The 21,002-nt window shown below is 41.3% G+C and overlaps 2 protein-coding genes across 6 annotated transcripts in view; both read left to right on the plus strand.

Moving 5' to 3' along the window:
- Positions 1-12,366, plus strand: part of ubr5 (ubiquitin protein ligase E3 component n-recognin 5) — a 29,542-nt gene extending 17,176 nt beyond the window's left edge. For 2 of the 3 annotated variants that reach the window (XM_083887666.1, XM_083887667.1), the window contains exons 34-58: positions 62-301; positions 541-664; positions 863-974; positions 1,087-1,218; positions 2,154-2,411; positions 2,515-2,783; positions 3,110-3,321; positions 3,463-3,696; positions 3,973-4,046; positions 5,201-5,373; positions 5,922-6,071; positions 6,399-6,616; positions 6,778-6,898; positions 7,443-7,815; positions 7,971-8,058; positions 8,149-8,293; positions 8,414-8,544; positions 8,750-8,810; positions 9,126-9,310; positions 9,401-9,485; positions 9,576-9,731; positions 9,960-10,073; positions 10,171-10,315; positions 10,408-10,493; positions 11,640-12,366. In XM_083887666.1, coding sequence (XP_083743792.1) covers positions 62-301; positions 541-664; positions 863-974; positions 1,087-1,218; positions 2,154-2,411; positions 2,515-2,783; positions 3,110-3,321; positions 3,463-3,696; positions 3,973-4,046; positions 5,201-5,373; positions 5,922-6,071; positions 6,399-6,616; positions 6,778-6,898; positions 7,443-7,815; positions 7,971-8,058; positions 8,149-8,293; positions 8,414-8,544; positions 8,750-8,810; positions 9,126-9,310; positions 9,401-9,485; positions 9,576-9,731; positions 9,960-10,073; positions 10,171-10,315; positions 10,408-10,493; positions 11,640-11,852 — 4,099 coding nt within the window. In that variant the 3' untranslated portion in view covers positions 11,853-12,366. The remainder of the gene's footprint in view (positions 1-61; positions 302-540; positions 665-862; positions 975-1,086; positions 1,219-2,153; positions 2,412-2,514; positions 2,784-3,109; positions 3,322-3,462; positions 3,697-3,972; positions 4,047-5,200; positions 5,374-5,921; positions 6,072-6,398; positions 6,617-6,777; positions 6,899-7,442; positions 7,816-7,970; positions 8,059-8,148; positions 8,294-8,413; positions 8,545-8,749; positions 8,811-9,125; positions 9,311-9,400; positions 9,486-9,575; positions 9,732-9,959; positions 10,074-10,170; positions 10,316-10,407; positions 10,494-11,639) is intronic. The other variant, XM_083887668.1, reaches the window with a different exon arrangement.
- A 983-nt stretch (positions 12,367-13,349) lies between these two features.
- Positions 13,350-20,495, plus strand: LOC310932720 (protein LYRIC-like). 3 transcript variants are annotated; one of them, XM_083896061.1, is made up of 13 exons: positions 13,350-13,938; positions 14,167-14,286; positions 15,799-15,880; positions 16,149-16,322; positions 16,616-16,711; positions 16,829-16,969; positions 17,131-17,211; positions 17,327-17,395; positions 17,998-18,119; positions 18,561-18,665; positions 18,810-18,908; positions 18,982-19,108; positions 19,576-20,495. In XM_083896061.1, exons 1-13 carry the CDS (start codon positions 13,609-13,611, stop codon positions 19,638-19,640), a joined length of 1,611 nt encoding a protein of 536 aa, XP_083752187.1. In that variant the 5' UTR covers positions 13,350-13,608; the 3' UTR covers positions 19,641-20,495. The 3 variants fall into 3 exon arrangements, with proteins under 3 accessions (XP_083752187.1, XP_083752188.1, XP_083752189.1); XM_083896062.1 differs by having other exon boundaries at positions 15,799-15,862; XM_083896063.1 differs by lacking the exon at positions 17,327-17,395.
- Positions 20,496-21,002: the final 507 nt, after the last annotated feature.

Here is a 21,002-nt window from a genome sequence, read left to right on the forward strand (position 1 = left end):
CAAGGAGTATACAGTTATGGCACTGGTTTTGATTCCGGTTCTGTTTGTTTCCTCCATGTAGCAACTTCATCCCACAGCCCATTGGAAAATGTCGGCGAGTTTTTCAGGCACTCTTACCATACGCTGTGGAGGAGCTGTGCAATGTAGCAGAGTCACTGATCGTTCCTGTGCGAATGGGTATCGCAAGACCTACGGCTCCTTTCACTTTAGCTAGCACCAGCATTGATGCTGTTCAGGGCAGCGAGGAGCTCTTCTCTGTTGAACCTCTACCTCCCAGACCCTCACCTGATCAGTCAAGCAGGTTTGTCAATTTAAATTTTCCCCTTCATGTCAAGATTTGTGATAATTATTCTGGTGTTCTGAATACAAAGAACCAATATGTATGTTGACCTTGTACTGAAGAAAAAATGGATTTTCAAATCGTTCATTCAGTCATTCAGTAGAACTTTACTAGAGAAGAAACTTAAGAGTAAGAAGACTACCGACTATCCTTATTACCAACTCACAAAGTCTTCTGGGTTTGTGTTTAATTTTTTCCAGTTCCAGTCAGACAGCTGCGTCTTATATCATCAGGAACCCTCAGCCTCGACGCAGCAGCCAGTCCCAGCCCGTCAGAGGCAGAGACGAGGAACAGGATGACATCGTATCAGCAGATGTGGAAGAGGTTGGAAGCCTCATTATAAAGGCATTAGGGCCATAATGAACTTAGTATGCAAGATATTCTGTGCATATTGGTCACAGGGTTTCCAAGCTGAGCTATCCAGTGCTCCACTGTTTCAATGAGTTTACTCTCACGATTCTATCTCTGATCTGGTGTATTTTGCCTTGAGTCAACATTTCTATCTTGTGGTCTGATTGTTAGGTTGAAGTTGTAGAGGGCGTAGCAGGGGAGGAAGACCACCATGACGACCAAGAGGAACAAGGAGAGGAAAATGCTGAAGCAGAAGGGCAGCATGATGAACACGATGAGGATGGTGAGGCACATTATTCTTTGGATGTGAAGGGAATTGTTGACACTGAAGCTCACTTGGTTTGTCCCAACCAAGGTTAACTAAAGAATCTGCTTGTCTTCGTTTCTGTTTTTAGGAAGTGACATGGAGCTTGATCTGCTCGCTGCAGCTGAAACGGAGAGTGACAGTGAAAGTAACCACAGTAATCAGGATAATGCTAGTGGCCGCAGAAGTGTTGTCACAGCAGCAACTGCTGGCTCTGAAGCAGGTTGGTCAACGGTCCTTGCAATCTTGTGGTTCGGATATAATTTAAGATTCTCCCCAGTTGTATTGTTCTTTTAAGGTTTTGTGGAAATGTGGCCACCTATCTTATTGATCTCTTTAACTGGGATCATTTCAAAGTTTTGTAAGTCTCCAACTGCATACTAATAAGAAAATGGCTTTCTGTCGCGCTGCACTGTGGTGTATTTTCTTCCTTGACTTACAACCTCAGTCAGTCAGTTTTTACTGAATCAGCACCACTTTCTCAGACATTTTGGATTGTGGGTATTTATGTTTGAAGAGCTAATGATACAGACAAAATGGTCCCTGGCTGAATACCCCATGTATCTCATTTACAGGCAGTAGGGTGTCCTTGGCATTTCCTATTTTTGGTAGGAGCTCCTCTTTACTTCAATGCATATACAGATGTCAGGGCAAAGACTTTGCAAAGTGTATACAGTTTACTGCTGCGAGTTCCTTCAGTCCGTCCCCTTCTCACATTTCACTGTTACTGTGTTTTTTTTACTGTGTGTACGTCATTTTTTTTTAACAAATGTCCCTTGTCACGAGATTGGTCATGCTCTTTCATCCAAATAACAAACTAATCAACTGGTAGGCTTTTCAAATGGTGTGGTGTTTCTCCTCCTTAGTCATCTGAAATGTGTGGGTCATTAAATATTTTAAAAAGGAAATTTAAACTATACATTCAAGCACAAGTTGATCACCAGAGGGCAGCAGCTGTTTTGACCTGAATTCTTAGCATCTTAACTGACATTAGTGTTGTTTGGACTTATAGTGGTGTGATTTCACTAACCCGCACTCCTGCCTTGAAAAGCTGTATGTAAAAGGATGAGAGAGAGATCACAAAATTTACTCAATTCCTTAAACTTGTCTCTCTCATTTTTTCCCCTCACCACTTATCCTCCCCCACTTTCTCTGAAGGTGCCAGCAGTGTCCCTGCCTTCTTTTCAGAGGATGACTCCCAGTCCAATGACTCCAGCGACTCTGACAGCAGCAGCAGTCAGAGCGATGATGTCGACCAGGAAACTTTTCTTTTGGATGAACCACTGGAAAGAACAACTAGCGCTTCACATGCCAACAGTGCAGCCCAGGCTCCCCGTTCCATGCAGTGGGCTGTGAGAAACACACCCAGCCAGAGGGCCACAGGAAGTGCCCCCCCAAGCTCCTCAACACCAGCGGGTCAGTAAAGTTTTGACTCATCCTTCAGTTTTCCTCCAGTGTTTTTTAATCCCCCAAATAAATGTTTTGAGAAATATTTTTTTTGTTTGTTTTTTTTACACAGCAAGTTCCACAGGCCTGATCTACATTGACCCTACAAACTTGCGTCGCTCCAGTGCGATCAGCACCAGTGCTGCAGCAGCAGCGGCTGCACTGGAGGCCAGCAACTCAAGCAGTTATCTGACATCTGCAAGCAGCCTTGCTCGGGCCTACAGCATTGTCATCCGGCAGATCTCAGATCTTATGAGTCTAATTCCCAAGTACAACCACCTCGTCTACTCGCAGTATCCTGCTGCTGTAAAACTCACCTACCAGGATGCAGTCAGCTTACAGGTAAGATACAGCACTACCATGTGATGATCAACACGAACCCCACTCTTCATTTCAGGCACAAATCCACAGCAATACGAAATATTATTTTTCTGTTAAAAGATGATCATGATTACAAACCTTATAATGAAAGCCTTACAGATTTTTGTTGGGAGTTTCTGAGAATAACCTGCAGTCTAATATGTGTAATACAATTCAACTGCCTTCAATAAAAAAAATAATAAATAATTACTTCATAGAATTGGCACAGACACATTTACATCAGAGGGTATTAGTATATAAAAATAGGCTCTGCCCATTGAATGTAATAGAGTACATTTTTGAAACAGAACTATGTGGAAGAAAAACTGATTCCCACATGGAACTGGATGGTATCCATCATGGATTCCACTGAAGCTCAGCTGCGATATGGATCAGCCCTGTCATCTGCTGGAGACCCTGGTCACCCCAGTCACCCACTTCACGCCTCTCAGAACTCGGCACGTAGGGAACGCATGACTGCTAGAGAAGAGCCCAGCCTCCGCACCCTGGAAGGACGCAGGTAAGGGAAAATAAACTGTGGGTAAAGCCACTGTCATGGAGATTGCTGTTTATCATCTCTATTGTAACACTTGATCCCATTAGTGGCCAGAAGTACATCAAAAGGGCGGCCCTCTTTATTTGTTTTTTTTGTATTTTTTAGGAGAGCAGCCACTCTGCTGACTGCTCGCCAAGGCATGATGACGGCACGAGGCGATTTCCTAAACTACGCCCTCTCACTGATGCGCTCACACAATGATGAGCATTCTGACGTGCTTCCTGTGCTGGACGTGTGCTCACTCAAGCATGTGGCCTACGTCTTCCAGGCTCTCATCTACTGGATTAAGGCCATGAACCAGCAGACCACACTTGACACCCCCCAGATAGATAGAAAAAGGTAACTGAAAAAGACATATTGTAATTACAACTGCCATTTCTTGAGTCAGTGGTAATAAATGAAAGCACATGAGCACATAATGATATTATCTAACCTGCCATTACAAAATGATATATGGTTACCACATTTTCAGTTTGTTTTCATTGCCTTTCATCTCCTCAGCTAGCTGTTGTTTTGTCTTGCTCAGCAAAGAAAATGACAGGATTTAAAAATCTTTTTTGGGGGGCATTTGTTTAATAGTTGACAAAAGTTGTAAAATGTTATTTATATTTTTAGAAACCGAGAAATCTTGGAACTGGGTTTGGACAATGAAGATTCTGAACATGAGAATGATGAGGACACCAATCAAAGTAAGTGTGACGTTTACTTGACAATATGCATTGTAAAAAAGTTGTTCTGAATATGACTTTACTATCAAATACAATCCAGATTTGTTAAGCAGAGACAAAGGCAGTACAGCTTAACATTTAAAATACATATGTTTATTAGGGCTGTAGCAATACTCAAACTCATGATTCGATTCGTATCACGATTTTTGACCCACGATTCGATACATTCCACAATTTTTTTTAAATTTAAAAAACATTTTATTTAAACATTTACTTATATAGCAACTTAATGTAACATTTAATAACAATATTTTGGAACACTGTGAACAGATTTGAACATAAATAAATAAATAACCAAAGATTTCTCTCTTTTCTGTAACAAAATAATACTTTTGAAAAATGCAAAGTAATGATCAATCAGACTGGGATTTGTCCCCAAAGCATGCTGGGAAGTGTAGTTCTTCATTAGAAGCAGTTTTGTTCCAGTGGAAATGACTTGTTTTGATAAACAGCAAAGGTAATACAACATTTCCGCTTGTATTTCTTCAAAGTCAGTTGTTGCTCTTATTTTGGGCCTGGATCTGTGAATCTTGTTCGTATAGTGATAAAAATCTATCGCGCTGACGCTCCGGTGCCACTTTTCAATGTGTGCGCTGGAGCGGGTTTCTTCCACTCCTGCGGGTTTGATCCATCTGTCTTTTAACTGTGTTTGGTGAACATAAGAATGGTTTATATGAGCTTTTAGCTGAGTTTCTGACCTTTCTGCATGTCTGTGTTTGATAAAGTTAGACATGGTTTTATGACGCTTTTGTCGCTGCGTCTGACGCTGCCCCCGGTAGCGGGGACATCAGTGAAGAAGAGGTTAACGCAGAAAAAAACCACAACGCGTTAATGATGACTGTAATTAATGAATCACAATTAAAGTGATAATTTGACACCCCTAATAAAAATAGTTTGGTAGCACTAACGGCTCATATCATGTGGCTAACTGGAAAAATAACTGGGAGAAAGGGCGTGTCGCGATTCTGCCTTCTCACATCGCGACACAGGTTCGTGGCTCTGAGTATCGCAATTTCGATTTCTATACATATATCGTTACAGCCCTAATGTTTTTTAATATTGATTTCCTCTTTTAATACCATCAAAATATCCTTGTGTTTTTTGCTTTGTCTCAGGTTCAACTCTACAGGACAAGGATGAGGACCCAGTACCAGCTGAAACGGGTCAGAACCACCCCTTCTTCCGTCGCTCTGACTCTATGACTTTCCTGGGCTGTATCCCACCCAACCCCTTTGATGTTCCCTTGGCTGAGGCAATTCCACTGGCGGACCAGCCTCACCTCCTACAGGTCTGTGTGTTGCTAAGTCTTTCTGAAATCACCATGATTCTTCCTTAAAAAAAAACCATATTCTGAAAGTTTACTAAAGGGGACCACTTCTTAATGGATGCTTTAATGTTGCTGGCAGTGAAGATGGCTGATACAGTGTTGAGGTCTTCAAGGTTTTGCCACCGGATTCCTGTAATCATGCACTTAAGCATAGCTGCTGCTGTGATTTGTGGCCATGAGGATTTATTCACATGCCAGTGGATCAAGCATGTTCACAATGCATGCAAATCAGAGTGCCAAAGCACCTCTGAGTTCTAGGCCATTTATGTTTAAAACTTTTCCAGGGTGATCTCAACCACACAGCAGTGCATACACGTTTGCTTTGGTGAGGGTATGTCGATCACTTTGCTCACTTTTGTTGTAAACAGCAGCATCATCTTAAATGAGACCAGAAACGCTATCACGGTATCACGCTTGACAGTTACATGACAGGTTAATGTAAATGTTAGCCAAACGGCTCCTAAAGCATCAATCTTACTTAACTCTCAGCTTTACTACCTCTCTTACAGCCTAATGCCAGGAAGGAGGATCTGTTTGGTCGTCCCTCCCAGGGCTTGTACTCTTCCTCCTACATGGCAACCAAAGGTCTGGCTGAGGCGAGCATGGACAGGAACTGCCTGGAGGTAAACATGGGCTCCTCTCTACCCTCCCCCTCTCAGGTATACCACCCCTCTTCATTGACGAACTTTGTGGCAGCTGTGCTCTAATATCCACACCTAACTAAAACTATAGTAATGTTGCAGTATCTAAAATGCACCATTTCCTATTCATTATTTCCACTGCTTTTGGGATGCATTGGAGATAATCGATAGAAAATAACAATGGAAATGTTGTAGTGTTTTGGCTTGTAGTCTTTTAGGTGTGGGTACTGGAACATAGCCTGCGTTTTTGCATTCTCAATATTCCATTCTTTCGTCATTACACTCATCAACTCGACGCACGTATCTGTTCATAATACTGAGACAATACTCACCACACCACAACAGATCCTGCCCACAAAGATGTCTTACTCGGCCAACCTTAAGAATGTGATGAGTATGGAAACTGGCCAGCGGAGCACAGAGAACCAGTCACTTTCAGAGCAGGAGATGGAGGCCTCAAAACCAGGCCCATCACCACATGACCTTGCTGCCCAGCTAAAGAGCAGCCTGCTCGCCGAGATTGGCCTTACTGAGAGTGATGGACCTCCTCTGCCATCATTCAGGTAACAACAGCACAGTCTGCGCCTGAAATTTTGCCAAAGCTGTTACAAGAATGTTTAACTATAAATCACTGTTCAAAATTGTGTGAAAATCTTATTCTATTCTTAATTAGGCAGGACATGACTATATTGTACTATATTTTATGCGATTTTCTTTTGTACAGACCTCACTGTAGTTTCATGGGAATGATGATCTCACATGACATGCTACTTGGCCGCTGGCGTCTGTCACTGGAGCTCTTTGGTCGTGTCTTTATGGAAGATGTGGGAGCCGAGCCCGGATCGGTACGTTATCATCTCTGCATTTTGATTTTTATGCATGTAAAAATTTAGCTTTTTCCTGTATTATTCCTCCTTCATAAGTTGAATTTCCAAACTGAAAGTGAGTAAAGAATGAATCAGGTTATATTAGGATTTTTCACAAGCAATAAGTGTAGCACATAAACAGTAGGAACTGGATTGGCTTTTTTGTAACTAAATGTTTATTTATTTTCTCATGTTACTTAACATCCGGCATTACTTGTGTATTTTTGTAGTGTTGCTCTGCCAATTAAGGAGATTTTTTTTTCTTTTTTTTATAGTTTATTTTTGGATTATCTTCACCAAGCATTTTTTTCTTTCTATTATGTGTTGGGCAGTTTGTGAGAGCTTGTAAACGGAGTGAGGATATATAGTTTTATATTGCTATCATAAAACCAGATGGACCTGGTGGCACAGATGTGTTTTTGTATTCTGTGTTAGTTTAAAACTTTTCACATTTCAGTTTGTAGCTCTGACAATCACCTATGTTTAAGGGGATGATGAAGACTTTTTATTTTTTTACACCCAGATCCTCACTGAGCTGGGTGGATTCGAAGTGAAGGAATCAAAGTTCCGTCGGGAGATGGAGAAGCTGAGGAACCTGCAGTCACGTGACCTGGCCCTTGAGGTGGACCGCGATCGAGACCAGCTAATACAGCAGACTATGCGTCAGCTAAATACACACTTTGGCAGACGTTGCACAACCACGCCCATGGCAGTACACCGGGTGAAGGTCACCTTCAAAGACGAGCCGGGCGAAGGGAGTGGTGTGGCCCGAAGCTTCTACACGGCGATCGCCCTGGCCCTCCTCTCCAATGATAAGTTGCCCAACCTGGACTGTGTTCAGAGTGTCAGCAAGGGCATGCAGGCCAGCAGTACGTGTCATCACGATTACAATTCAAGTATGACAATACATGGAAACTATAATGCATTATGGAATTTAATGTTGTTGCATTCAACCCTGTTTCTTTACTGAAAGCAGATATCATATCAGTGTAAACAAAGGCGTTTTATAACGTTATAAAAGTTAACTTGCTCCCTTTTTGGATTTGTGTAGATCTAATGCAGCGTTTGAGGAACAGAGATCGAGAAAGAGAGAGGCGAAGTGGAGGACTTCGAGCAGGATCTCGAAGAGACAGAGACAGGTAAACTTCAGTTAAATGCAATAACGTTTTTACAGTAAACAAAGACAAGTGTGTGTTGTGTGAGGTAAATATGCATGTTTTCTTGTACAGAGACTCAAGGCGGCAGCTGTCCATAGACACAAGACCTTTCCGGCCATCGTCAGAGGGGAACCCCAGTGATGAGCCTGACCCTCTGCCTGCACACAGACAAGCCCTTGGCGAAAGGCTCTACCCGCGTGTTCATGCAATGCAGCCGGTAAAACAGCTGCTGCATTTATCAAACCACAACTGAATTGAGTTTTGCTTCCTGTTGAATACTTTCTTGTTTGCATTTATTACCTTATTTCCTTTACTGCATCTCATGTTGTCTCATCAGGCGTTTGCCAGTAAAATCACAGGCATGTTGCTGGAGTTGTCCCCTGCACAGCTGCTGCTGCTGCTGGCCAGTGAGGATTCGCTGAGAGCCAGAGTTGAAGAGGCAATGGAGCTTCTAATTGCACATGGAAGGTGAAATAACCTAATGAACCACACGACTATAAATGTGAAATACAGTTGCCCTCACTAGTTTTTTCCTCTATGTTAAACTTGTTTACTGTAAAATTAAGAAACAATTGACCTTTGTACAGAACCTGCATATGTTGTAAAAAGCATTACTTGGAAAATTACCAGACACTTTAGTAGGTAAAACATTTCCTGTCTTCTGTATTTACAGGGAAAATGGTGCAGACAGTATATTGGACCTGGGTCTCCTTGACGCTCCAGAGAAAACACAAGTAAACTTAACATTTCTGATCCTCTCTTTACTGAAATATCTGTGGTTCTTTCTTCACATTTGGCTTGATGGAATTCAGGCTAACAACGGAGCAACTTACCAGTTATTTATTCTGTTAATTCACAGCTTGAAATATATTTCTATGAACATGAGGCCTTTGTATGTCTCTAAAACTCTGGTTTACCATACTGGTCCTTTTTGTTACTCAAGACATTGTCATAGTTATATTATATATATTATTCCACAACATAACAGTGACCTTGCCATACTTGACACAGCCCTAACAATTCTATCTTTTGTTTTGTCTGGTTTGTAGCAGCAGCAGGAGAACCGTAAGCGTCATGGTTCGACCCGCAGTGTGGTCGACATGGAACTGGATGATCCAGATGACGGAGACGACAATGCACCTCTCTTCTACCAGCCTGGGAAACGAGGCTTCTACTCTCCACGACCGGGAAAGAACACAGAGGCCAGACTCAACTGCTTCCGAAACATTGGAAGGTAATGAATTCTTCTGTACCTTCCTACGTTTTTTTCCTAATTCAAAAAGGGGACTAAATTATGTAAATATATATTTTGTTTTCTTTCTAGAATACTGGGGTTATGTCTTCTGCAGAATGAACTCTGCCCTATCACGTTGAACAGACATGTGATCAAAGTTTTGCTTGGGAGGAAGGTAAGAGCTTTGTTTTCATCATCATTTGCGCCTGTAATTAGACCTCCCTTCATTTTGTTATAATGTACTAACAATCGTCTGTCACTGCAGGTGAACTGGCATGACTTTGCGTTCTTTGACCCTGTCATGTATGAAAGTCTGCGGCAGCTCATTCGTCATTCACAAGCGGGAGAAGCAGATGCAGTATTTGCTGCCATGGACTTGGCCTTTGCCATTGACCTCTGTAAAGAGGAAGGGGCTGGACAGGTAATGGACGACACTGTCATTATGTCACCAATAATTGAGAATAATACTGAAAGTAAACTAATTATTGCTCAGCCTCTGCTATCTCTGGGGAATGCTGGGCAATAATTCAATAATAAACTGTATCTTTACAAGTTGCGAGAGCATAGTCTTGTTCTTTATATAGACAATATGTCACTGAAATGTGTTTTTAATGAACAAAGTTATTGATGTGTTATTCCTGTGGTTCAGGTGGAGCTTTTGTCTGGTGGGGTTAACATGCCAGTAACTCCCCTCAACGTGTACGAATATGTGCGGAAGTATGCAGAGCACAGAATGCTAGTGGTGGCCGAGCAGCCTCTCCATGTAAGTGAAACGCATTCACATGAAATTTGAACACAGATAAATAATTTGTCCACCACCAAACAGTGTTTTTACTCTCATTGTATCTTCTTTGTGTTAGGCAATGAGGAAGGGTTTGCTGGATGTACTTCCCAAGAATGCACTGGAGGACCTGACAGCTGAGGACTTTAGGCTGCTGGTCAACGGCTGTGGAGAGGTCAACGTCCAGATGCTCATCAGCTTCACCTCCTTCAACGATGAGTCTGGTATGGCTTTCCTTCATGCTTTTTTATGCCTGTTTTACTTTGCATCCAAAGAGTTTCATTTGTGATTTAAAAATTTTTTTTTGATCCAACAGGGGAAAACGCAGATAAACTGTTGCAGTTTAAACGCTGGTTTTGGTCCATAGTGGAGAAGATGAGTATGACTGAGAGGCAAGATCTAGTAAGTCTGGTTTTTATTGTAAATATTCTTCCATTTTTATGTTGTTAAACATTGTAAAATATTATTGTGGTAATTTATTTAATGCAGTGTCCAGTGTGTAACGTTTTCTGGCAGAATTTGCATATAAATGTTTGTACATATCTATAATTGCTGAATACAATTTAATTGATAAAACCTTAGAATAAACTTTTTATATGTACTTTTTGCAAGGGCCTCGCTTATAGAAGGTGCCATCTTGCACTGCTATGTTTCTACAGCATTTTTTCTAATTGCAACTTACTAAATTAAGAAGAGTACTTAAATCAAATGCATAAACCAGCAGAGGAGGAGGAGGAGGAAATGACAGGGAGAGTGAAGAGAAATACTTATGCGTTTGTCCTTTCTGGTATGAGAAGGCCACTGTAGTGCTTAGGAAAGGGAGGGGTGAGTGGGTCCTCCAATTATTGCATTCTGTAGTCTCACTATGAGGACTTGGGTCATACTTTCCATATCCATGTTCACACAGAGATCTGCTTGGGTTTAAGCAATGTACATTTCTTCAATCACCATCTTGAGCAGACCATACACAGACTATCGCAAGCCCACCTCTAGTTGTGCCTCACCGACTGTGTGTGCTCCATGTAACACAACACTTGCCATTCCAGTTAGTGGCTCGCGCTTGTTCTGTCAAGAGACAACAAAGGAGATGGTAACCATGGAAACTTGCTTCAGGTTATGGTACCGACACACGTACTACTTTGCTTTAAAAGAATACAAGCTTCGTTTTGTTTCGGGCAAATTCCTGGGGAAAACGTTTGAGCATGCATGTATGGAACACTAGATTGACGAAAAATGTACGTTCATGGGGATATGCAAAGTGGCTCTCTGCAGATAGGGAATGTGGAAAGTATGACCTGGATGTCACTAACTCTTACACACTGGACCTTTTTAAATGTAAGAGCAGCTTTTAGTTTCAAATTTAATTCTCAGAAAACATTTGACTTGTGTGTCCAGCAGCATGAATGAATACCAAAGAACATGAATATATCCATTGAACAACAAAGACTGTTGCAATGTCGAGACTAAAGCCTCCTTCATTGTCAGATATGTCCCCTGGATCCCAAAATATGAGGACTTGAACATAACAAGACTGTTTCTTCTCCTCAGGTGTACTTCTGGACCTCCAGTCCATCTCTTCCAGCCAGCGAGGAAGGCTTCCAGCCGATGCCCTCCATCACTATCCGGCCTCCAGATGACCAGCACCTCCCCACAGCCAATACTTGCATCTCGCGTCTCTACGTGCCACTCTATTCTTCAAAACAAATACTCAAACAGAAACTCCTGCTAGCCATTAAGACCAAGAATTTTGGTTTTGTGTAGAGGTTCATTGGAAGAGTTTAAAAAAGGAAAAAAAGATGTTTACTGTTGTGTAATATTTACCTAGCTCCATTTTTGTAGATTTATTTTTTGTCTATACAGTTTTATGAAATTCGACGTACTGTCGCTATCTCCCCAGGCTGTAATATTTGTTTGTGTTGTGAACACAAACAGCTTGTTATTTTTATTTCAATTTTTATTGCTTTGTTTTCCTTTGTGTTAATGAAGAAGAGGTATACAGTCCAGAACATTCCTGCATTGGCACTGTAAAATGTTAAAGCCCACAGCTCTGCTCTTTTGGCTTAAACCTTTGCTTCCCAGGACTTTGGTTTGACATAAAACTGTCTGCCGAAACCCAGCCAAAGATGACAGCAGTAGAAGTATTTAAAAGAAGAAACAAGACACACTGTGATAAGTTTTTTTTTCCTTCCCTAGAAAAGTACTATCACTGACAGTTCACTGCTGCCTTTGTGGAAAGTCATTTTTTTCTTGTACAGGGGGAGTAGGGAATTTCAAAATAAACTTGGATGCAAATGTGTTGTCCAGTCCATTTTTTGTTCCTCACTACTTTTTTCAATAGTGGTAGAGAATTTAATTGGAAAGGAAGCTGTATTATATCTGTACGACTACATGATCACAAGATCATGGAAAATGTTCAGTCTTGACCTTGGTTTACCCATTGAAACAAAGGTTGTTTAAGCATAAAATCGAGTTGCAATAAATGGTGAAATAAACATTGAACATGGAACAAGGAAAAGAAATATACTGCTGGCATGCATGTTGGTGTCATGAACTTGAGTAACAAACATTAGATCCTGCTTATTGTCCTTAAACAATATGCATTAAAGGCATGGTTTGATGAAGTGTAGTAGAGAAAGTTGTCCCGGCAGCACAAAAGTGGAGGAAAATGCGTACTTGACAAGACCGTAAATGTAACATTGTTTGACGTTTGACAATTTACCCAATCCAATAATATAAGCAATATTTTTTAATTTTTGTATTTACGAGCTGGTGGTTTTGACCAATCAGCGTGGGGGAGAGTGATGCCCCGCCCACCTCACTGGAGATGTCACAGCCCGTTTTTGATGCATTCAAAGCGTATAAGAATAACTGAATCCGTTGTCGCTGAAATGCGTTTTCTTAGTAATCACAAGGACTATAAAATACGTTTAAAAAGATCATATGGTTTGACAAATATTAAGCAGATTTACTCTACACATGTATTTAAGCCGTGCTACATCTTGAGTACAGAACGCCTGAACAACCTACTACTAAAAACGTATTGTAAATGCATTGTCTTAATAATAAAAACAAATAAAAACAATAATAATAATCAGCGAATTAATAGGCACAGTGATTAAATTGTCTCGTATGACGTTTCTTGAACACGCGAGGTCGACCTTTCATTTCACCAATGACAGTGAAGGCATCGTTTCTCCTCCAGTCAAAACGGACCCATATGAGGTGAATCTCATTCAGTCTCTGGGCCACATCATTCATTGTGGTTGTCACCTAACGGTGATATCGGCTAGATTGTAGCCCAGTAAGCTTAATCGGTTTGTCATCGCGGCCGTCACCCCGGCGTTTGTCTGAAGAGCCCGTGACGAGGCTAATGTTGCTGGCGGAGAAGCGGGTACATCTAGCGTTTCCCATCATGTCGAAGCCGTTCCGTTATTTTTAGCTAGCACTGCAGGCTAGCGCAGCTAACGGCGGCGATCGACTCGTGACTAATCTGTGTGTTGTTTGAACGGTGGCGCAAATGGAGCAGTGGCAGGACGCGGCCTCTCGGCAGGTCGAGGTTCTCGCGAAGCGTCTGAATGAAGTGTTGTTTAAAGGTCTGGAGCTGTTGCGCTCCGAACTCGGCGTGGACTTGGGGCTGAAGCACGAGCTCATTCCGCCATGGGCCATAGTGCTAGCGGCGTGTACCGGGCTGGTGCTAATGGTGGTTCTGTGGGCCTCAGTCTGCCGAGGTCTTTTCAAGAGACAACCCGCTCCGAGCCCCGTGGACGACGGCGCTGAAGCGAAGCGTGGTGTCAGTAAACCCGTCAAAGTAGAGGAAACAAAGAAAAAGAAGAAGAAAGGCGATAAGGTACGTGAACGAGGGCCATTGTACAGCACACCCTCTGTGGACGTGTGAAGCTATCAAGACTTGCTGTCATGCTAATGTTTCAGTGACAGCCAGAGTTAGCTTGACCGTAGGCTACTGTTCAGCCTGGCCGTGCTAGTCCTTACTGGGGAAACGTATGTTGATTTATAATGTCGCAGAAAAATGTAAATGTTGCCCTCTACATTTCAATGTTCGCACGTTTTCTTCCAGAAAGCCCAGCCTAACGGGAGAGCTGTTGCTGAAGCGCATGAGGAAGCTATAGTATCTGAAGAATCAGTGCCACATCATCAGTCGCCCCCACCAGAGGTCAAGGCGGAAAAGCTCGCAGAGGTAATTTATTATTATAACATAATAATAATGTAATCTTTATGTTACTTGGAAAGCCTCGTTGAGATTTTAAAGTCTAATTTCAAAAGAACCCTGGTCAAGACCAGTAACCGCACATTTAAAATGATTTTAGACGGACCAGGAACCCGTTCATAAATAAAATCTACAGATATTTAATATTGCTATCTTAAATAAGTTACATCCATCCATCCATTATCTAGAATTTTAAAATATAATGTGGCAGGATTCACCAAACAGGGGATTTTGACTTGGTTAAAATATTTCCAGCTGGTTTTGCTTGATACCACATTCAGAGTCGGTTTTAAAACACCCAGTGAGAGCAGCTCTCCAAGAAAACACTATTTTGTAAATGATTCTAAGCAGATGGGGCAGCTTAGTGAAAAGCCCTTATTTCTGTTTCAGTGCAGACGTTTGGGAACGTCTAACAGGCTATAAGACTTACACATTTCAAGAAGCAAATGGGAGGAGGTAATGAACCCAAAGTTGCTGAACCAAAGGCATTATCTGAACTGCCTCATGTTACCCAGTGATCTGTGGGTAGTAGAAACCTTTTAGCTGTTTTAAAGCAGAGCTGGGTGATCTGGCCAAAAATTGTATCATGATAATAACGTTTCAAATAAGTAGATACTGATGGTAATCATGATGACGGATGGTTAAATATTTAATTAGCTCTGGATTGAAAGTTGAAGAAACCATGTAATTGTGGTCATAAACATCTGTATGGGAAGACGACAACAAGCACTTGTTTTTTTGCATTTTTATGAATTTTTTTTTTAGCATAAAATGCTAAACACATGCTAATCATATTATGATTGTGTCTGGAAGTGCACATGTAATGTATTAATAACATTGATATATGTTGAAATCTTGTTATATGTTGAAGAAAATTATATTACAATTTGAATAACTGCCCCGCCCTATGTTTAAATAATATGATAATTATTGTATTCGGCTCCCACTCTAATAAAACACAGTAAAGAAATCACCACATTCTCCGACTGTCACTCTGCTGTAATGTGATGCCATACCAGCTGTCAGTGCTAGGTTACTGTATTTAACCTGCAGATGCAGCAATATCCTCCATGGCTTCTTGCCTAGAACAGCACAAGGTTGCAGCCATAACGGCCACTGGATAACATAAAATAATTGAAGCTGTGGTCCTAAAGATGCTGGAAACAGAATATATCATTGTGCAGGCATCAATAGATGAGTGGTGCATAAAAAAATGGCACATGTAAAGGATTGAATGAGTCTTGGATGTAGTTTCACTTATAAATAGATGTAGCTGAAGCATGCCAATTTGATTGACTGTCTATGGTTGAAGGGTGGCTTCACTTACCCGTTTGCTGTTCTTGGAGGTGAAGTCATATGTACTGCATAGTATCTTCACTATAACTCTTGTCCCTGTTTAATTAAGCCCCGTTGTGCTACCCTTCAGAAACACACAGTATTTGTTTTATTTATTTTAAGCCTCTTTTTTTAATCCTCCTCCAGGTTAAGAAGTCCAAGAAAAAGGGCAAACAGGCCGCAAAGGAGACAAAGACCGCCACTGCAGATGGTAAAGGACCAGAAGAAGGTGATATCTGAGTGATATCAGTTAATGATCTCTTTTGACTAAATTTTGTTTGTATTTGAGCCACAATCTTTAGTAACCAGAACACGTACACAAGTCAAATTTAAACTAATTTAAATATAGATTTTGTGAAAAAAAAAAATTAGGGCCAGCCATATTTTGTCTCGGCATCTTTTTCCTCATCCCACTGAATCAACAGCATGTTTCTTAACTAATTCCATCACCAAATCTTACCATATTTTACAACTAATACCACAGTGTCACTTTTCAGACACATGGGAGACCAAGGTCAGCAACAAGGAGAAGCGCGAGCAGCGCAAGAAGGACAAAGGTTCAAGCGATGGATCAGCCAGTCCTGGTGGAGCAGACACGCCTGTGAACAATCCTCCAGAGTCACCCAAGGACTCTGCACCCCCTGCACCTGCAAACCAGAAGAAGAAAAAAGGTGGCTTTCATCTTTCATTTGCCTTAATTTGCTTTCTATTTGTATACATAAACATGCATCACAAAATCTGTGTAGTGGACTGTCTTGGACAGGGAGATATGTATGATATATGAGCTGTTGCATTTATATGGTCTCTAGGTGACTATAAAAATACCCATCCAGGGAAGTGAATTGAGTGTCAAGCAAATTTTCCCAGAAGGGTTACAGCTTTGGTACATGCGCGCCGTCTTCATAAACAGCCTCATATGACTGTGTTCTTGGCACATATTGACTTTTAGATCCTTTGTCCTCAGGAGAATCTGCAAAAGTGAAGGCAGAGAAGGCACAGAAGGTGGAGAAGGGGGAGAAGGTGGAAAAGGCACAGAAGGTGGAGGCTCCTGCATCTCTTGGTAATTGTCAGAATATCCCAAAGCTACTGACACAGCTCTGTGTAAATCTGCACAGTACATTCATATGCTTCACCAAAAACAACACCCAAATATCACTTATTTCGCTCTTGTTTTTAGTTAACAGCAAAGAGGTGGCAGCGCCGCCTGTTGGTGTGACTGACTCGGCAGTCAATCTTCCTGCTCATGGTGTTTCTCCAAAAGCAGGCTCCTGGAAAACCAGTAGAGAGCCAGCATCCCTGTGGCGATCTGAGATTGACGGTAAATGTTTTATTTCCCGTACTTGAGTTGAGTTGTTGCTATGCTTGTTAGAGTCAACATTTAAATCCATACTATTTTTTTTATTAAGCATTTATTCCTTATTTTTACTCGGATATCGGTCAGATGTGAGCCCTCTTTAAATATTTTTAACTGTGTTTCAGATTCGTGGACTGTGATTGACAGCGCTATACCCACATCAGAGATCAATCTGTCTTTCGGTGGACTTGGAGTTGGTACTGCCGGTAAGTAGACAGTCGAGGCATCATGCAACAAATGACTCTCAGCACTAGATGGTATAGTTCCCCAGAGCATTACATGTGCCTGGCAGGCCGTGTCACTGTCTCTCATTTCTCGTAGAGCCCCACTCGGTGAGCGAACTGCCGTGGCTCAGTCAGCCCAGGTTGGATGATGAGTGGTCTGGCCTCAGTAAGGATGTAGATGTGCATATGTTTATAATTTTAAAGCTGCAGTGCATAACTTAAAATATAAAAGAATATCTGTTCCATTCTAACCATGGCTAAATGAGCTCTCATGGTGCTGAGTCAAACGGCTCTTCTTGACTCTTGTATTTGCTAGTTCAGCTGAGTTTTTAAATCGCAGCAACATTCCTACCCTGGGAGTATTGGGAGTAATTTATTTTACATCACGACTGACGCAGGCAAGGGCAAAGGCGGCAGCATGGCACTAGTAAAGCAAGATGGCTGCAGCTGGTTGGAGTATGGATGAAAATGTCAAGAGGTGCCCATGAAAAGTTTAAGTGGATTCCACAGCTAAAAGAACTTGGATGCTCTGCACTTTGACGCAGTAAATGTCTATTGCAGCTGGGTAGGGGAGGGGTGGGGGTGATGTGAGGTCTCATCGGCATGCGTCATGTAGAGGCCCCCGGCAGCATTTTGCTGATGATTACTCCTATTGGTTCGGGGCCACATAAGTTACACACTGGAGCTTTAAGTCATATTACATTTGATCTAACTTTATAATGATGACAAACATTTCTAACATTTTGTAATGTCTTTGTGATTTTTCAGATGGCGGGTCACTTGACCCCAGCTCTGATTGGAACGCTCCCTCTGAAGCCTGGGGAAACTTTGAGGAGCCCACTGCTGAGCCTGCTTCTGCTAAGGAGCAGTCACTCCCTGAAACTGTCAAGGTGAATCTGGTGATGACACTAAATAAATAAACACGAGGCTGGAGGCAATGGAGGTGAAATGCATTGTTAGTTTAAGGTTTTAAAACAAATTAGGAGTTGATGTCCCTTCAGGGCTCAGGGCAGCTGATCTGATTCTTCCCTGCCTGACTTAGATAACAGACACTTCAACTCTCATCGCATAGAAATTTGATGCGTTTCATATGATTCATAATCTGAATTAAAAAAAAAACAAAAAACATGCATGTAGGAATAGCAGCAGCAATTTTAGTCCCCTGCTTCTGAATTGTGTTGTACCACCTGAAGGAAAGAATATACACACTATCATTTAAATCCCATTTGCAGAGGAGTTTCCTGTACATCTTGCTATGTTTGCTGCCCTCAAACATTTGAGACTTTTCAGATTTAGCTTTTATTTACGTGTTATAAATGTGTGTTCCCTAGGACAAAGATGAGGATGAAAATGACCAGGGAGAGAATGTTGCTAATGGAGCTAAAGGAAAAAAGAAGAAGAAAAAGAAGAAGAAGGCTGCAGAGGAGACTGGTCAGGTAACTGCTTGTGAAAATTATATTTCCGTTCTCTTGGTTCCGTATGATGAAGTCCATTGTAAACATCTTTCAGGTTGTGATATTTTGTTGTTATTTTGAAGTTGTGAGTCAGCTGGATTTAGACAGAGTTTGTGTTTTTTCAAGGGGGAGGAAGCAGAGAAGGAGGCAGCCCCAGTAAAGAAGCAGCCGCCTCCTCAGGGGAATGCTGCTGCCATCCAGCCTGTTAAAAAAGCTGCTGCTGAGGTCGGTGGATTCACACTACTGTTCACAGAGGTGCAATGATCACTACTAACAGGGTTTTTCTTTGTTCTTTCAGGCCAGAGTGGATCGACAAGTGAAAGAGAACATATCCTCAAAACCCACCGTCACACAAGTGCCACAGAAGCCCACTGATGGAGAGCCCACTGCCAAGCAGAACAGCCTTCCTGCGCCGGCTCATCAGAGTAAGAACATTAGACCACAAGCATCAGGGCTGAACACTCCAATCCATTTAGTGGAGACTTAATATTGGTTTTGAAATTGAAATTTTAATTTACAGATGATCCAGGTCAGTAAATGTATTATCCAGCATCTCTCCGGTAAAATTAAGCTGACATTTAATAACAACGTTACATTATTAATGCTCCCTACTTTGTGCTAGAGCTGTCTTTCTGAGATGCATGTCAGTTTGAAACTCTGGCCTGTGCATTGACAAGTGACAAACTGTTTCTTTCTATCTGGGTGTTTTTGTTTGTAATATTTATACAGAGAATGTAGAAACACATTTCATAAAATGGTCAGGGATATTAACCCAAAATGGCAATTCTATGGAGCAGCTTACTTGAGTAGTTATGAAAAACCTAAACCTGAAAAGAAAGAATCAAATGCTGAGACTTGTCTGGCTAATGCAGTCTCTTTTCTGTTTCCTCAGAAAATCCTGAGGAGAACCAAACTCCCAAACCAGCAAAGAAGAAGAAGGCAAGGAAAGATACATGAGATAAAGTCCACTCTGATCTCTGTGTGCAAAAAGACTTCATCCTGTTTATGCAACACCTTTTTGTGACAAGGACTTTGAACTAAGGTCTTCACGATGAACTTACCTTAAAACCTGTCTGGAAACTGAAAATTGAAAACAATTTTTATACACGTTGGGCGTCAGTCGACAGATCATTGGAAAACTGAACCTCGATGCGGTGCGATGTGATACGGTGTTGATGAATTTGAGTATGAATTTGATACTGATCCTGTCTTCTAATTCTACTGAATCCAATAACTGATTTGAAGGAAATGTATTGTTGTAATTAGACGTGTAGAAAGTACTGACCATGTTTAGAAAATCAATGTTGTGGTGGCTAACGACAGGCGTGTACGCTGTGGAGCATGACAACAGTCGCCACGCGACACTTGGGCCATAATAAAGAACTGGCCTTTGCTTTTCACTCTTTCATTTTGCTCTTGACATTTGTGAGCTGTGGTAGTACAGTAAGGACCGATGGGTGACGAGAACAGGGAGATCAAATTACTTCTTTGACATTAACGGTTTTGACTTCATGGGGGTGTAAATGTTTGTGACCAGGCGCAGAAAAGGGACTCATGTCTCCCGTTTAATTTTGAATTGTGTGTGTCCCCATATTTCTTCTACTCTGTCCATCTGGATTGTTCCCTATCTGACCTTGTGCTGCAGTGTGTCATTAACTGTCGTTTTTACTGTCTGACTGCTCTATGGCTGGATCTGTGTGCAAGCCTGATTGTAGATGTACTGTTGCAATGTCTTCATCCTCTAACCAATTCTCCACCTGTGGTTGATTTGGAAGTCGTCAGAATCTTTTGTAAAACCTGTTTGTAAGAAAAGCTAAAGCCATGTGTACAAAAACTAAATAAAGGCCAGTTTTTCTATATTTGGGCTTGTGTAATTCTTTTCTTTAACCTTGATAAAGATAAAAAGAGACAATCTCAAGTCTCTGAAACAGCCTGCTGACTGGAAAGTTGCCATTTAGAATTAGGAATAATATTAGTAGTTTTTTTTTATTACATTAAAGTTATTAGGTTATTTTGTTCTGGAAATTTCCCATCTGTCGCACATTTGACAATTTATCAGAATTTAACCTGAAGCAGGAAGTACATATCTTCAAAATAATAGCATAATATTAAGCAACCTTTATATGCTTTTGTGCAGAAAATTTAAAACTGTTAAGGTTAATTATGAGCTCCACATATGTGTATATCTATATATATTATATATATTTTTTAAGTAATTCCTTGGTTTATAGGTCTATGAAAGAGGATTAGGGCCACATATAATTTTTTTGGACACAAAATTTCAACAAAAAAGTCCGAATTTTGACTTAAAGATGATCA

The sequence above is a fragment of the Microchirus variegatus genome, assembly GCF_963457635.1.
Source record: "Microchirus variegatus genome assembly, chromosome: 1".
Lineage (NCBI taxonomy): Eukaryota > Metazoa > Chordata > Actinopteri > Pleuronectiformes > Soleidae > Microchirus > Microchirus variegatus.

Bases quoted from the DNA above. Each gene is read 5' to 3' on its own strand.
- LOC310932720 (XM_083896061.1), top strand. From the start codon at position 13,609: ATGGAGCAGTGGCAGGACGCGGCCTCTCGGCAGGTCGAGGTTCTCGCG. The intron at 13,939-14,166 runs GTACGTGAACGA...GTTTTCTTCCAG, and splicing joins AGAAGAAGAAAGGCGATAAG to AAAGCCCAGCCTAACGGGAG. The intron at 17,396-17,997 runs GTAAGGATGTAG...GTGATTTTTCAG, and splicing joins TGATGAGTGGTCTGGCCTCA to ATGGCGGGTCACTTGACCCC.